Source organism: Danio rerio, chromosome 3 (genome assembly GCF_052040795.2).
Source record: "Danio rerio strain M-AB ecotype USA chromosome 3, GRCz13ab, whole genome shotgun sequence".
Taxonomy (NCBI): Eukaryota; Metazoa; Chordata; class Actinopteri; order Cypriniformes; family Danionidae; genus Danio; species Danio rerio.
The window spans coordinates 6181859-6200553 of record NC_141023.1 but is presented as its reverse complement, the minus strand read 5'-3'; the positions used below and the strand labels follow the sequence as shown (position 1 = coordinate 6200553).

Sequence of the window (18695 nt, the reverse complement as noted above, 5' to 3'; positions counted from 1 at the left end):
GGTGCTTTAGGCTTGTTTTTGACAGCAGATGGTGCTCTAGGCTAAATTACATTATACACTACATTATACAATAAATAATAACATAAATAATGAACTAAAATGTCACATACATACTCAAAATCATATAAATGAACAAAGAACCTTTACATTTACTGTTCCTCAAAGATGCAACAATCATCAAAAGCCTCTAAAACGTCTCAGTGTTTATGCCGAACCTGAATTAAAACATTAAAATAGGTGTCCATCATCACCTCTCAAGATTTTGATTAAATATTTAAAGGGTTCGTTTTGTCTGCAACTTTTCTTTCCATCTCTCTCTCCAGCCAATGTTGCGATTATTTCGATTAGCAGAAGAGATACAATTGAGCAAGAAAACTAAAGAGAAATATTTAATGTTGAAAGAGTGTTTGCAGCGATGATCAAATCAGGGCTGTAATTGATTTCCCATGAACTCTTTCAACATTTTAAAAGATTATTGTGTCACAGAAGAGCTTTGTGTTGTGTTAATTACAGAAAAATCACTTTGTTTTGCAACCCTTTCATTATATTCTTTAAACAAATAATTACACATTTTTTTCATCTGAGTTATAATTTAATTAAAAATAGATGTCTGAAAATTAACTCTCTTTCGATCCATTTCCGTAAAACATTTCTTTGTTCATTTATTTTCCCCTTGCTTCTCGGTTATATCATCCTCCATGACCTCTGGGAAAAATACATATTGCTCTTAAAATTAGAAACACACACACATGTCCTGAACGGATGTACCGCACCTGCTCCCCCTCTTTTAATGCTCGTCTTGGTATCACCCATCCGCTACCCTCGAGATTTTACCCACAATTCCCCATGCAGTCTGTTTTCCAGTGCGCAGACGGTCTGGTATCCTCCAGCTGATGGTGTTTGTGCCGCTCGCAGGTTGTTTTTAATATATCGTTCTTATTTTTGAGCCTTGTGTCTTCTGATCATGCAGGCCGGTGGGTTTCGGCGCACTAAAAGGTGAAAGGATTTTTAAATCTGATTTTTAACACACCTGAAAGTGAGGTCATTGGTTACCTGCAGATGGAGATTATTAAGATGGTCATTATTAGCGCCATTTAACACGGTAGTCAATGCTGCGTTGGCGCCATTCATGTTCTGTTCGTATTGTGTGTTTCAGCTACATATTGTGCTGTTTGATTCAAAATTAGCAGGGTTTTAGGTAATTTTGTGAGTCTAATGTTGTTAGTTTCATAGTCTTCCTGATGGTGTAATTGATTATTAAATTATTACTTGTTGATTATTTTAATTAAGGGTTTCACGATTTCGATTTTAAATCAAAATTGATTAAAAAAATTTACGCTCAATTTCGATTATCGAATCAAAAAATAGAAACGTCGATGCTGCCACGCCTCCATGTCACGTCAGCTTGGCTTGCCAAGCGGGAAAAAAACAGGCTTGTTGAAGTGCTTGTTAAACGGCAGACGCAGGAGACCCGTCGTCAGAGCGTAAACCCTCTCCTCTTTCAGTGAAGTCGCCGGTGTGGAAAAATTTTGGATTTCCAGTGAGTTATGTTGACAACGTTCGTGTTGTCGACAAAAAAACCCCACAGTTTTGCAAGCTCTGCTATGTACGTATTAGGGTTCGTCCAATAGACAACACCAGCATTGCGATCCTCTGCCCGCCCCCATTGCAAATCCGCTCGTGAAAAGTACACACTCAGGCCCTGTTTACACTTGTATGTCTTTGTTTTTAAATGGCATTTTAGTACGACAACGATTTGACATCCACAGTGGCGTATAGCATTTCTGAGCAGCCCTCTTTCCTCTCTACCTCTGAAAACGCACATCACGTGACCACACACACACACAGAGACACAGACACACACACAGACATGCGCTCGGGACTGCAGGTCCAGGTAGTCAAACAAAAAAAGATCCTGTCAAACAAAAGATCCGAACCCAACTCGATTCGTGTATTCGACTCTGAGTCAAACATTTTGCTAAACAATCAATAGTTTTAAACATTCTGCACTTTCAGGGCCCTATCATACACCCGGTGACATGTGGCGTAAGGTGCGACGCAATTGTTGTTTGCTAGTTTCAGCTTGGCGCAAGAGTCGTTTTGATGTTTTGCAGCACGCTGTTTAAATAGCAAAGGCATTTGCACTCATATGTGCGCTCATAGGCGTTCTGGTCTAAAAAGGAAGGTGTTTTGAGGCGCATTGCTGGCGCGTTGCTATTTTGAGAAACTATAATAGATTTTTCAATAGACCAAAACAAAGCCGGTCTATTGTCCAGCGCAGTTAGTTGTGCGCCTCGCTTACACACTGCTTAATACACACAAGATGTAGAGCAATACGCAAATATCTTTACAAATGAAAAAGAATTAAAATAATAAGTATATATATATATATAAATGTGTATATATATATATATATATATATATATATATATATATATATATATATATATATATATATATGATATAAATATATATATGATATAAATATAAAGGATTAAATATGACAAAACATATTATTTTCTAGCCTACATAAATATAAAAACCACCGCCTTCATGCCTTCTTCATCTCGGGAGGCTTTTTCAGTTTATTCATGACAATTTGCATTTGTATAATGTTATTATTATTAGCAGTATTATTTATTATATCCATATTTATATTTGTTTTATTAAAAACAAGCTTAGATTTGTCCACCTGTCAGGTTTTAGACCATATGGGGAACAGCATGTGTTTTAGGATATAACTCAGGTTTTTGAACACACTTTGTTATTATTGGTCATTTATTCGTTTTCTGGAAATTAGAACTGAATTTGGAAAAAGTTTTGAAACAAATCTTTGTGCATAACAAACTAAATTAATTATTTATAGGCTAATTGATGTCTGTGCGTACAAGGTTTCCCTATCCACGAGAGCGAAACTTAAAGTAGATCATTTATCTCTCATTCTTACGCTACAGATGCTCTGTTTAACTGTTTTCTTTCTAGTGAAGTGTTCAGTTTTTTCACTTACACTTACTTTGCGTCCTGTAAATAGCAAATGCGATATGGCGCGACGCAACTGACTCTTAAAGGGAATGGGAGATGAGACTCTGATTGGTTTATTCTCAAATAGGGTTGTAACAATATACCGGTATGACGGTCTACCACGATTTGAACGTGCACGATTATCATACCATGAACAATTGCATATCAACGGTTTTAACCCTTAAAGACCGAGACAGCCGCCCGTGGCTAAAAATAAGTATTGCTCTTAAATGTTTAATAACTTTTGATCCGCTGATCCGATTCATACAATTCAAAGATTGGCATAAAGAAGAGAATCTCAGCTTTCCAGTGCTGTATCACATAACATTCGCGGACTTTCAGAGGCTCCGGAATCAGTGCGGTTACATCATCAAAATTTGACAACGCTGATTTGACAAAGAAACGCTCGTCACTGTGTCTCCGGACAAATCAGACATGATACATTGATGCATTGTCCCTCCTCCATGCCCAGATTGGTTCAAACTCGCTATATCACAACCAATAAGCATAGGTTTCGCTTTTGTTTGTGTACCAAGCTTTTTGAACAATACGGAATGAGAGATAGGCATACATTTCTGCGCGGCTAAATAAAACGCAAAAAAAAAAAAGTTTTGCATGAAATAATTCTGATACTAAGTACTTTTGCATGCACAGCAGCACAGAAACATGACAAAACAGTGACACAGCAAAGACGAACTGCTGCTCTTGCTGTTTTCAAAAGACACAAATGAAGATGCAGCTGTTTGTCTGCATTGCATACAACCACATCCAAATCCATGCTGGCACATAGAACCTAAGGATGTTCCATATTGAATCTAGTTTCGTTATGTAACTATTTAAAGTATAGTAAATATTTATATCTATTTTTTACTGAGGATTTGCACCATGTTTATTTGGACTTTATTTGGACTTTGACACATTATTTATTATTTTCTTATTTTTATTTGTTCATTGTAAGTGGTGTTGTTTATAGTAACTAAAAATATATTATATGGAAAAAGTCAAATTTGCTTCACTGTTCTATTATTTTGTAACATTTGTAACATACCGTATACCGCGAAACCGTCAAACCGTGGTATTGTTTTAGACGATTATCATACCGTGAAAAATTCATACCGTTACAACCCTAGTCAGCAGTTTGTGAATCCACCCCGAATGTTGTTGACTGGAGTTGGATTTGGGAGTCTTAGAGAGCCTGCAGGACTCTATTCAGCCTGTTTATGAAGCACTTTGGCTGCTCTCCGCTCACTGCTGCTGATTTCAGCTTTTACTTTGCTTGTGGGGACATTTGCTCCTCACTATGTAGATAAAACCTGACACACACACACACACACACACACACACACACACACACACACACACACACACAGTAATGGCTCTCATACACTCACTCAAGGCATATCAAGTATCTCTAGTTTACTCTCTCCTCCATTAGCTCTCTCTCTCTCTCTTCATCTCTCTCTTTTCCTCAGAGTATCTCTCTGATTCACACAGACTCACACTGATGACGGCAGAGATGGAATTTTCTGTCACACTTCTACTGCAGGACACGCACACAAAATTTTAGGAACAACAAATAATAACTTGTCTTCTAGTTGGTCATTTGGTATCAGAAGTGGCTTATATGAAAGGCAAAGGCCTCTAGATTACACTTATTTTACCACAATAAAATCTGATCATGCCTTGATTATTAATGATTTCATTAGGACAGAAAGGTCTGACCTTGCTTAGACAAAAGTCTTGTCACTGAACAGAAATAATGTCCAGTATAGAATATGAAGTCCTGCTGCAGTGGAGACAGAATGAATATTGTGTCTGACTCCATCATGAGCTTGGAGGACTGCATTCATACATCTCTGACATGACTCAAATCAATCATTAATAAAGTCATCTGGAATGGCAAAGAAAGCGTTCCTGCAGGACTCCCAGAGTTCATCAAGACTCTTTGGATTTTTCTTCAACGCCTCCTCCTTCATGCTCAATAATGTTCATGTCTGGTGACTGGGCTGGCCAATCCTGGAGCACCTTGGCCTTCTTTGCTTTCAGGAGCTTTGATGTGGAGGCTGAAGTATGAGGAGCAACGCTATCCTGCTGAAGAATTTGTCCTCTCCTGTGCTTTGTAATGTAATGGGCAGCACGAATGTCTTGATACCTCAGGCTGCTGATGTTGCCATCCACTCTGCAGATCTCTCGCACGCCCCCATACTGAATGCAACCCCAAACCATGATTTGTCCTCCACCAAACTTGACTGATTTCTGTGAGAATCTTGGGTCCATGCGGGTTCCAGTAGGTCTTTTGCAGTATTAGTGATGATTGGGATATATATATGAGCGATATCACACGAGTAGCAGTGCGATATGGCTGTATATCGGCACTGGTGGGAGGCATGCGTTGTTCCTCCTTAGTGCCCCCACCAGTGCCGATATACAGCCATATATCGCACTGCTACTCGTGTGATATTGCGTTTATACCACAGCTTGACAGCATAATTGTGTATATAAAAGCGAAATCAAACATGGAGAGTTTCAAAAACCCTTTTGTATGAGGAACTACTTTTTTTCCGGATTCAAATCATAAGCTGACAGTTAAACAGTTGAGCGTGCATCTTTTAAACTTTAGATCTGTAGTGTCTGCTTTTTGCTGGCTGTAGGTGGGCGGAGTAATACACAAAGGGTAAAGAGGCTGTAGGAGTTCTGATATTGCAGAATATCGCACGGCTATCTGCCAATCAGATTTGAGAACCAGACAGAACTGTTGTATATATATATATATATTTAGAGAGAGAGGGAGAGAGAGAGAGAGATAAAGAAAATAATAGATTTTTAAATAAAAGATATATTATATATATATTATTTTGTACCTGCAGATGATCTATTTTCACCCCTGGCCGCTGTACTGTCCACCGCACTCGCACCCTAACTCTTTTGGAGTTTAATTAATGCACACCTTTTGTAAAGCTGCTTTGGATCCATCATTATTGTGGAAAAGCGCTATACAAACAGACTTGAATTGAATTTTTATTTAGAGATTGGTGTTAAAATGCTGCCAACATCATAATTTCCCTCAGATTGTCTCCATATTGAGCAGGATCTCTCATAATGGAGCCTTTAAGACTCAGCATCTTGAATGAAAAATAAAACACATGCACATTTATATGTATTTATGTATGTATTAAATCATCTTTGCATCAAATTACAAAATGTGAATCGCCGCTTGTGTGAGGTGTGTGTAACGCAGTGTCTATAGGTGCAGGACAGTAAATCTGACATTATTCTCTCTTCTGGCTGCCGTTATCAGTCTTACACTTGTTTTCTGTCATTATTTCGGCAGGTAGGATTGTGAAAGAATTATTTATTGTACTCTTCAATTCCCTGTGCTCTTAGTTTACCCAACTATGATGAAAAGAGTATGATGTTTTCTGGACTGTATTAAAGCTCTGAATCTCTGTTTGCAGTTGCCGCAGCAACCGGAAGAGTCTGATTCTGACCTCCACCTCCCCGACTTTGCCCCGCCCACACTCGCCATTACCAGGACACATAGGTGAGTGGCCCTGCTCCCTCATAGACAGATCTTAACGCTGCTTTAAAGGGACAGTTCACCCAAAAACGAAAACTACCTCATCCCTATTCTCCCTCAATGTGGTTTAAAGCCTTTATGAGTTTGTGTCTGCTGTTGAACACAAAGGAAGATATTTTGAAGAATGCTGTAAACCAGGGATCACCAATCTCGGTCCTGGAGGGCCGGTGTCCCTGCAGGGTTTAGCTCCAACTTGCCTCAACACACCTGCCTGGATGTTTTAAGTATACCAAGTAGGACCTTGATTAGCTTGTTCAGGTGTGTTTGATTAGGGTTGGAGCTAAAATCTGCAAGACACCAGGAACAAGTTTGGTGACCCCTGCTGTAAACTTTGGCATCAGCTTCCTTAGTAGAAAAAAATAAAATGTAATGAAAGTCAATGGGTGCCAGTTACCAGGATTTTTCAGAACATATTTCTTTGTGTTCATCAGAAGAAACTCAAATGGGTTTTGAACAAGGGGAGGATGTTTAAATGATGGCAGAATTTTCTTTATTTTGGGTGTACTGTCTCTTTAAGGCAGTCTGGATGGGTTTTAGCGAAGGCGACAGATGTACAAAGGCAGTCTGTTTGCATTAGTATGAATGAGGAAAAGGGCAAGGCTAATTATGGCCACCCTAGCAAAGGAAGTCCCGCCTTCCAGTCAAAATAGCCAATCATCAATCTTTACAGACTGGTTTATTGGTGTGTATGCAAAAGCTTTTAACTTTCTCTCCCTTTCCTTCTTTTTGTCATTTCTTCAATGATTATGTACAGTTGAAGTCAGAATTATTCGCCCCCCGGTTTATTTTTTTTCCTAATTTCTGTTTAACGGAGAGCAGATTTTTTCAACACGTTTCTAATCATAGTAGTTTTAATAACTCATCTCTAATCACTGATGTATTTTATCTTTGCCATAATGACAGTCATTAATATTAGACTAGATTTTTTTTCAAGACACTTCTATACAGCTTAACTAGGTTAATTAAGTTAACTACGCAGGTTAGGGTAATTAGGCAGGTTATTATGTAACGATGGTTTGTTCTGTAGACTATTGAAAAAAGTCCTGATGTTGTTGATTGATTGATGTTTGTTGTTAATTAGATTGCGTTTGTGTTTGTTGCTGTCCCTACAGGAAGTAGTCCTCTGGACAGCCCTCGTAACTTCTCTCCCAGTACTCCTGCACATTTCTCCTTCGCTTCCTCTAGACGGTAAATAAAAACACACACACACACACACACACACACACACACACACACACACACACACACACACACACACACACACACACACACAGCTTTAACTGAGTGTTCAAGCATTTTAATTCTTTCCATCCATCCATCTCTCTATTCATCCATCCATTTATCCATCCATCTCTCTATTCATCCATCCATTCATTTATCCACTCTCTATTCATCCGTCCTTATCTCCATCCATCCATCCATCCATCCATCCATCTCTCTATATTTATCCATTTATCTATCCATCCATCCATCCATTCATACATTCATCTATCCATCTATCTCTCTATCCATCCATCAATTCATCTATCCATCAATCATATCTCCATCCATCCATCCATCCATCCATCCATCCATCCATCCATTCATACATTCATCTATCCATCTATCTCTCTATCCATCCATCAATTCATCTATCCATCAATCATATCTCCATCCATCCATCCATCCATCTCTCTATATTTATCCATTTATCTATCCATCCATCCATCCATCCATCCATCCATCCATCCATCCATCCATCCATCCATCCATCCATCCATCCATCCATCCATCCATTCATACATTCATCTATCCATCTATCTCTCTATCCATCCATCAATTCATCTATCCATCAATCATATCTCCATCCATCCATCCATCCATCCATCCATTCATACATTCATCTATCCATCTATCTCTCTATCCATCCATCAATTCATCTATCCATCAATCATATCTCCATCCATCCATCCATCCATCCATCAATCCATTCATACATTCATCCATTCATCTATCTCTCTATCCATCCACTAATTCATCTATCCATCCATCATATCTCCATCCATCCATCCATCCATCCATCCATCCATTCATACATTCATACATTCATCTATCCATCTATCTCTCTATCCATCCATCAATTCATCTATCCATCAATCATATCTCCATCCATCCATCCATCCATCCATCCATCTCTCTATATTTATCCATTTATCTATCCATCCATCCATCCATCCATTCATACATTCATCTATCCATCTATCTCTCTATCCATCCATCAATTCATCTATCCATCAATCATATCTCCATCCATCCATCCATCCATCTCTCTATATTTATCCATTTATCTATCCATCCATCCATCCATCCATCCATTCATACATTCATCTATCCATCTATCTCTCTATCCATCCATCAATTCATCTATCCATCAATCATATCTCCATCCATCAATCCATCCATTCATACATTCATCTATCCATCTATCTCTCTATCCATCCATCAATTCATCTATCCATCAATCATATCTCCATCCATCCATCCATCCATCCATCCATTCATACATTTATCTATCCATCAATCATATATCCATCCATCCATTCATACATTCATCTATCCATCTATCTCTCTGTCCATCCATCAATTCATCTATCCATCAATCATATCTCCATCCATCCATCCATCCATCCATCAATCCATTCATACATTCATCTATCCATCTATCTCTCTATCCATCCACTAATTCATCTATCCATCAATCATATCTCCATCCATCCATCCATCCATCCATCCATCCATCCATTCATACATTCATCTATCCATCTATCTCTCTATCCATCCATCAATTCATCTATCCATCAATCATATCTCCATCCATCCATCTGTGCAGAGATGGGCGTCGCTGGTCCCTGGCGTCTCTTCCATCTTCTGGATATGGAACCAACACACCCAGTTCAACGGTAACTCACTTTCACTCAGCTGTTTTCTAAAGCAGGTCGCACACCAGAAGCGCCGCTCGGTTGTTGCCACGCAGCGCCATGCATTTTAGAATTCTAAACATAGGTTTCTATCAGGATACACACACCGGCGACGCAAGTCGGCGGCTGTCGGCGGCGCCCGGCCACGGCTCAGGACGCAGTTCTGGTGTGCGACCTGCTTAAGGGTTGATTGTACACTCTTGATTCTGATTGGCTGATGAGCATTCTAAGGTGTGCTGTTATTTTCAAATAAACGCACAGACAAAGTAGTTCCAGCAGCTTTTGAGCGCATTCAAAAACACTTTGCAATAAGGTTGTATTAGTTAACGTCAATGTGTTTACTAACATGAACAGTGAAAAACACATTTATTACAGAGTTTACTCACCTTTGTTAGTGTTAGTTAATGGAAATAAAGTTGTTCATTGTTAATTCTTGTAACTCACGGTGCGTTAACAACTATGATTAGTAAATGCTGTACAAGTGTTCATGTTAGTAAGTACATTAATTGATGGAAGCTTATTGTAAAGCGTGACCAATGTTTATTAATTTTCATTTTTAAATACTTTAAAAAGTTGCTATTTTTAATGTAGTAAAAGCTTGATATTCTGTTTATATGATCTCAGTTTATTTGATTAAACTTGACAAAGATTATTAAGGTCCTCAGCTCTTGCTAACTGTCTGTTACGACCACAGTCACAACATTAAATAAGGGAAAAACACAAATGGATCAGTCTAGGGGTTTTATTAATTAAACAATCAAACATAAATAAAGTGTGGGGAGGAAACACAATAAACACAGGCTGAGAACAAAAGGAGCACAACTCCCGACAGTGAATTGTCTGCAGGTGCGGAGAAAATCAACTCTAAATGAAAACACAAGCAGCAACACAACACAAGAGGGCGACAAAGTAACAAATAAATAAATAATAAATACATGGACATTAGGGGTGTCAAAATTAATTGTTTCTTCGGTGCACCGCGATGCAGACGCGGACAATAAGGTATCGGTTCCGTAATAATCATAACCGGTTATTATGTACTGACGTCATTGATCTCCTATGCGCTCTGTCGCGAGGGAGGTGAGCGCGAGTATTTTTAACACTCAGCCAACTCAGGGCTGGTCCGTGGCATAGGCACCATAGGCAAATGCTAAGGGTGCTGTACATCCAGGGGGGCGCCAGAAATGAGCGCGGTTAAGTTGGTTTTGTTTTCGAAATTCCTGACACACATTCAGCTTTAGACGGCAATAACTCAAAAACCTCTTACCCTAAAAAGATCTAAAGTGTGTTTCCCACAAAAAGACAAAGCTGGTTATGTTTCACAGCTGTCTTTCTTTTTTTTCGCTCGACATTACGAGCACTGCTCCGTTTAAGCCAGGGCCGGAGTGGGACTCTTTTTCAGCCCTGGAGTTTCAAGCCTCAGACCGGCCCACCTCAGTTCACCACTGACTATATTAAAATAAGGTTATTTCCAATTCAGTTTCTAATTACACTATCACGTCTTTTTTTTTGAGAAAACAGCTCTTTTAGAACTTCAAATGTTCAACAACCCTTACAGTATTATGTCTTAACAATAAAAATGAAAAAAAAAAAATTGTTATTCAGACAAGGACCGAACCCAGGTTGGCCGCGTCATAATCTAACGTACAAACCACTGTACCACAACAGCTGTACGTTTAATGGTGACTCATCTAGTTATATCATTATTAACCTGCAGGCTGCATCCTGCTCACGAGGCTACGAGAAAATAGATAAAAAGAGCAGAGCTGCGGTAAAATAATGAATAAGAAGGCTGTGGTCAAGTAAATAAATAAATTATTTTTTAAAAAAGTGTGACTGCTGAGAGCAACCGATTGTAATTTAGTCAAATGTTTACAAATACAAGCGCAGCCGTTTAAAGCTCATTTGTGGTGAATGATGTCAGAATTTACCGGTATTTTGGAATGGATGTGTGAATGCTCTTTTCCGGAAAATTTCCGTGACGTCCTCGCCTGTGTGAACAGCGCTTTTTTCAATATACCGGTAAAGTCTTTCCGGAAATTTTCCGGATATTTACCGGTATCACTGTTTGAAAGGGGCTAGTGTGGTGCTGTGTGTCTGTGTGTTTATACAGACATCTTGTTATAGCCTCCCCCCTAAAATATAACACTGTATATGGAAAGCATCGTCAATGCACCGTGATGCACCGAGATATCGAAATACCGAATTGAAAGCATGATAATCGTAACCGAACCGTGAGACCAGTATAGGTTCACACCTCTAATGGACATGTAACACTGTCCCTAAATCCAGCTTGAAACTAAAGGAGACAGCTTTCTCAGTCTATACTGCAAAACTTGGGGACACATCTCTATTAGAAATTAGAGCTTCATCTACATTAAGTGTTCTTAAAAAAAAAAATCAGTCAAACTTCGCTCTACTCTTTAGCTGACTAATTGTTTTTCATCTTGCCATGTCTGTGAAGCACTTATGTCAACATTCATGTCGTTTTAATGTGCTATACAAATGAAGTTGTCTTTGATATGGGTTAATGTGTGTGTGTGTGTGTGTGTGTGTGTGTGTGTGTCTGCAGTCTTCCAGCTCGTCTCAGGAGCGTCTGCATCAGCTGCCGTCTCAGCCCACCATGGACGAGCTGCACTTTCTGTCCAAACACTTCGGCAGCACAGAGAGCATCACCGATGATGATGGAGGACGCTGCTCACCTCACATAAGACCACGCTCACGCAGCCTGAGGTGAACACACACACCCCTGTGAATTTAGACCACAATTATTCATCAGTATGGTGTAAGATGTAGTGGTTAAAGGAATAGTGGTCAGGTCACTATGTGATGCTGGTGGAGGAAAATGTTTCCTGACTTGCTTCTCCAAAACACCCCTAAGTGGCTTAATAATATTTAGATCTGGAGACTGTGCAGGCCATGGGAGATGTTCAACTTTATTTTCATGTTGATTAAATCACTCTGTCATTAGTCTTGCTGTGTGTATTAGTGCATTATCATCCTGATACACTGCCTTCAGAATACAGTGTTTAACCAATTGGGTGCACGTGGTCCTCCAGAATAGTTCGGTAGTCCTTGGCAGTGACCCAGCACCCATTAAGCACAAGTGTTGGGTCTAGGGAATGGCATGATTTTGCAGCCCAAACCATCACTGATCCACCCTAATGCTTCATTCTGGGCATGCAGCAGTCTGGGTGGGACGCTTCTCCACACCGTAACTCTCCCAGATGTGGGAAAGACTTCCTCCTGTTGGATGTGGTTTGTCCTTGGTGGTTTGCTGACATTACTCTGGATCTTGTGGCTCTTAATACATCACAAAGACTAACAGGCACTTTTGGCATGGAAATTATGTTTTGTTCACAATTTCTCCCCGCACAAAGTAAAGCTATGGAACAACGAAAGCATTTTAGTAAAGAATAAATCGATTTTCAATAAGAATTGGCTTGAAAAAGATATTAATTATGTTTGTGATTTATTTGATCCACAAGGGAACTTCTATTCATATGGTGATTTTATGGTTAAATATAATTTCCCTGTAATTCATAAAGAATTTTATACTGTGATTAAAGCCATACCTAATGGCCTTGCTCATTTAATGAAATGCCACTTGTCATTTGAAGTAATTGTTAAAAAGGAACCAAAGTTTTTAGTTGAAGACAAATGCATTTACGACCCAAAATGTAGTAATAAAAATATAAGAAACGTGTTTCAGTCAAAAAAATAATTACTCCGAGGGGAAAATTTCTTTGGAATTCTTTAATAGATAAAATTAATTGGAAAAAAGCTTGGCTCTTACCTTACAAATTGTGTGTTCCCAACAAAGTTAAAGAACTACATTTAAAAGTTTTACACAATATTTACCCCACAAATGAGATTGTTTCTAAATCTGGTAATTCTAATTCAAATTGTGTCTTTTGTAAATCAAGCATCGAATCAATTGATCATCTTTTTGCCAAATGCCCACATGTTAATATGTTTTGGTCTGATTTATCTGTTTATTTTTCATCAAAATGTAAGTTTAACATTAATTTTTCCATGTGTGATATAATTTGTTACTTTTATCATGAAAAACATGACATAGAATTTATAGGTAATTTATTTATTTTATTGGGTAAATATTATATTCATAAATGTAAATTTTCTTTATCAGTACCTAAGCTGCAGAATTTTCTCTGTGACTTAAACTGTTTAATAACTACTCTACAAAACGTTTACAGCAAAAAAAGTGTTAAAACTGTGAAATTTTATATAGACTTTATGAATATCGTTTAATTTGATAATTTGCCTCTGTACTCGGTTGTTTTTTCTTTTTTCTTTTTTTATTTACCTTTGTACTTGTTGTCATCCATTGTTATGATTAATATGTTTGTATTGTTAAAATACAAAAAAAAAAAAAAAAAAACATTACAAAGACTTCCTGCTAGCGAGACACGAACCAACAATTTGTTCTGTTTTAAACTAATATGTCACCAATAATGTTGTGTGCATTGCAGTATTTGAAGCAGCACTGTGCTATTACTCTGGTAGTTAGCCCTTCACACTCTGCTCTTACTGGTGGAATAACGATCAATGAAGATTAGCCACCGGGCTGGTCAAATTTAGCCATGAAACCCCCAAAACTAAATTGACTAGTGTTTCAGTTTCATTCTCCAACCCCTGTATGTGTTGCATATATGGCATTTATTCTATTTATGTCAAATCCAAACTTGTACTGTATGTTATTTATGTCATTTGTATGTATTGCCATTTGTCAGTTCTCTATATGGGATATTCCTCATGCTTGTTTTTAATTCAAGAGTTCATCTAACACACTCTTTCTCATGTCATGTGTTGTGTTCAGTCCGGGCCGCTCTCACTCCTGCTACGACAATGAGATCATCATGATGAATCATGTTTACAGGGAACGCTTCCCTAAGGTAAAACACACACACACACACACACACACACACACACACACACACATGGTTTTCACACCATATGTCTACCTGATTTCACACCTCTACAATGTCAGTATGATTGTCGTATGTTAAATTCAGTTTATTATATTATATTATATTATATTATATTATATTATATTATATTATATTATATTATATTATATTATATTATATTATATTTTTTATATTATATTATATTTTATTTTACTATATTATATTATATTATGTTATATTATATTTTTTATGTTATATTATATTATATTATGTTATATTATATTATATTTTTTATATAATATATTATTTTATATTATATTTTATTTTACTATATTATATAATATTATTTTATATTATATTATATTTTTTATATTCTATTCTATTATATCATATTATATTATATTATATCATATTATATTTAATTTTTTATATTATATTTTATTTTATTATATTATATCATATTATATTATATTTTTATATTATATTATATTATATCATATTATATTATATATTTATATTATATTATATCATATTATATTATATTTTTATATTATATTATATTATATTATATCATATTATATTTGTTATATTATATTATATTTTATTTTACTATATTATATTATATTATATTTTATTATATTATATCATATTATATTTTTATATTATATCATATTATATTATATCATATTATATTATATTTTTATATTATATTATATTATATTATATTATATTTTTATATTATATTATATTATATTATATTATATTATATTATATCATATTATATTATATTTTTTATATTATATTATATCATATTATATTATATTATATTATATCCTATTATATTTTTTATATTATATTATATTATATTATATTATATTTTATTTTACTATATTATATTTTATTATATTTTATTATATTATATTATATTTTTTATATTATATTATATTATATCATATTATATTATATCATATTTATTTTTTATATTATATTATATTTTATTATATTATATCATATTATATTATATTTTTTATATTATATTATATTATATCATATTATATTTTTATATTATATTATATTATATCATATTATATTTAATTTTTTATATTATATTATATTTTTTATATTATATTATATTATATCATATCATATTATATTATATTATATCATATTATATTATTATATTATATTACATTATATTATATTATATTGTATTATATCATATCGTATCATATATTATATTTTATTGTACTATATTATATTATATCATATTATATTTTGTTTTTTATATTATATTATATTAATTTTATTATTATATTATATCATATCATATTATATTTTATTATATTATATTTTATTATACTATATTATATTTTATTTTATCATATTATATTATATTTTATTTTTTATATTAAGTTATATTATATTATATTATATTTGATTTTTAAAATTATATTATATTATATTATATTTATTATATTATATTATATTATATTACATTATTATAAAATAACACTCTAGAGCAGGGCTATTCAATTAGTTTGTCATGGGGGCCAGTTCATGCAAAGCATTCCAAGGGCCGGAGAGATATGATTTGCTGTATAAGTGATAACACAACAGCTTTTAAGAGCCCATATGCTGTATTTTTGCTCCTTAAGACACCCACGTTGGCTTTTTCTACATTAAAATGTGCATGTATTGTATTTTGAAACTACATAATATCAGTGCAGTGTACAATACTTATTTTTATTTTTTACAAACATTCAAATGTATTTCAGAGCACAACAAAAGCAGTGCATTGCTGCTGTAGGCTTCTTCTACATTCAGACACATTCATATGCTATATTTTGAACTGCATAACAATTGGGGATGCAACATTATAGATTTTGGTTGTGTGAAGAATAATCATGGTTTCACGGTTATCACGTGTAATGTAAATTCAAGCTTTATATTAGGTAAGTAGCTATATAGATTAACTGTTGTTGCCATCTGCATTCATGCATGCATAATCATTTAAATAATAATTCGTCGGACATATCTTTTGTTTACATTGCACTGAAAGGCACGCACAACTCTCACCAAGAGATGTTTTCTACTGTGTGTGCGGGGAAAGCCGCTAGCGGGTTGCTCTGCTTCTGCGCATATTGTCATGTATTCTTACATTAGAAATAACAAACTTGCAAGCGGAAAAGACGTGATATGGGAACAGCCACTGCTATAGTTAATTCGTTGTGCGTGCGTATTAGCCTCATACTCGGGACTTTAAACTAGCGCACAGTTAGCATAACTTTGTTTAATTTCAGCAGTTTAGTTTTGTTCCGTGCAACAGAAATGCGGCTTAGAGAAGCCTTTACGATTAATTAACCGTGACGAATTTAAGCGCAGTTAATAGTGAAATCGGCTAATTGTTGCATACCTATTGACGATATTAATGCATAGTACAAAAGGCTTTTTCTACAAACATATCCAAATGTGTTCGGCTGCCTGCACAACTGGACTAAATGTATTTTTGATGTCTTGGTCACACTATTTGGAGAGCAGGAACAAATTGCCTCGGGGGCCGAGTTCGGCCTGCAGGCCGCCAATTGAATAAGGCCCCGTTTACACTAATGCGTTTTAGTTTGAAAACGCATAAGTTTTGCTACGGTTACGCCATCCGTCCACACTACGCCGGAGTTCTCGAGCGCCGAAAACGGAGCGTTTCGAAAACGCTGGAGAGGCCGTTTTCATTCTAAAACGCTGCAGCTCCGTCTCAGTGTGGATGGGGAAAGACGGAGACATCTGAAAACGGAGGCGGGGCTGCAGACATTCGCCTCTCTGATTGGGGCTTTTCCTCAATATTAAGTAGCCTAACACACAGTTCAGTCCTTAATCTTCTCCGTGTAAGTTCAGACTTCGCAAGTTTGATCAAGGCTGCAGTCTCTTCTTCTCAGTTTGATATGGAAAACATACCGAGGACACGCGTCAATCTTCACAGGGAACAGTGTACTTTATAACTTCATTCACATCACCTTGGCTACGTTGTTTCACTTTCTCAACAATAAAATGTAAACTTGATTTAAGGAACTGCCTATTTTCATTTTAATATTAGCAACTTAGACAGCAGAAATGTTGAGGCGTCGTGCTGCATGAGCGTCATCTTCACTGTGTGGATATTTATAACAAAACGGAGCCGATAACAACTGCCTCCTTTCAATTTCAGTGAAAATAGGAAAAACAGCCTCTCTTTTGCTGAATATCAGTTTTAATAATCGATAATGACCATTATAAAAGTATAACATACAATAAGTTTATACATTATAGGAAATAAAGGCAAGCGATCAGTCAATATACAGAATGTAGGCTACGTGCTTACATTAATCATTAACTTATCTTTGCGCTCAGCCAAAACACGTTACCTGAGAACAAGTAATAGATTCCAATGACCAAAGTCAGGGAATATGTCGTTAGATAAAGACAACAAGATGAATGAAATATCCCGTTTAATAAATATAGTGAGATTAGATCCAGCGGGAGATGCTTGATGAGAAGTCCGACTAGCAGAGCTCTCATCTGGGTAGATGGGCTCCAGCGATTGCCAAAGTGTGTGTGTGTGGTCACGTGATGTGCGTTTTCAGCATTTTGGTGTGGACGGAGAGCAGTTCAGAAACGCTGGGTGAAACGCGAGTGTGGACGCGGATCGTTTTCATTCTAAAACGCCGTTTTAAAACTAAAACGCACTAGTGTAAACGGGGCCTAAGCCTGTCCTATGCTAATGTGGGAGAAATGATGTCACTAGTGTAGTACAAAGGTAGAATGTCAATCTAAGTGTTTCTGCAGACTGTGCAAATATAAACAATAGAATTAATACATGTTTACTAGGGCTGTGCAATATGGACAAATTAATCATATTGTGATTTTACGAACGAATATTGCGATTGCGATTTTATTTGCGATTTTGGCAACTGTTTTTGCTTTTTCAAACAAGCTACATACAATCTAAATGCATTCAGTGCACAAGAAGTGCATAACAAAACTATTGAGTCAGTAATTTCTTTGTGCCGTTTTGACCCTTTCCCATAAGGCACGGCGCTTGCAAATGCTTGAACAATGGATACTAGTTTAGTCTGTTTGGGCTGGCTTTGATGTGTGCTTTTGTTTGTTTCGACTTTGTCGAGATGCATTGATCATGCAGTTTTTTATGACACTGTTTTAGGTGTCGGATCAGATTTG

The 18695-nt window shown here is 36.0% G+C and overlaps 1 protein-coding gene across 1 annotated transcript in view; it reads left to right on the top strand.

Moving 5' to 3' along the window:
* Positions 1-18695, top strand: part of mast1b (microtubule associated serine/threonine kinase 1b) — an 88240-nt gene that overhangs the window by 35191 nt on the left and 34354 nt on the right. Inside the window, exons 3-7 of the mRNA XM_087243486.1 lie at positions 6477-6562; positions 7711-7786; positions 9468-9537; positions 12128-12288; positions 14396-14471. Coding sequence (XP_087099612.1) covers positions 6477-6562; positions 7711-7786; positions 9468-9537; positions 12128-12288; positions 14396-14471 — 469 coding nt within the window. The remainder of the gene's footprint in view (positions 1-6476; positions 6563-7710; positions 7787-9467; positions 9538-12127; positions 12289-14395; positions 14472-18695) is intronic.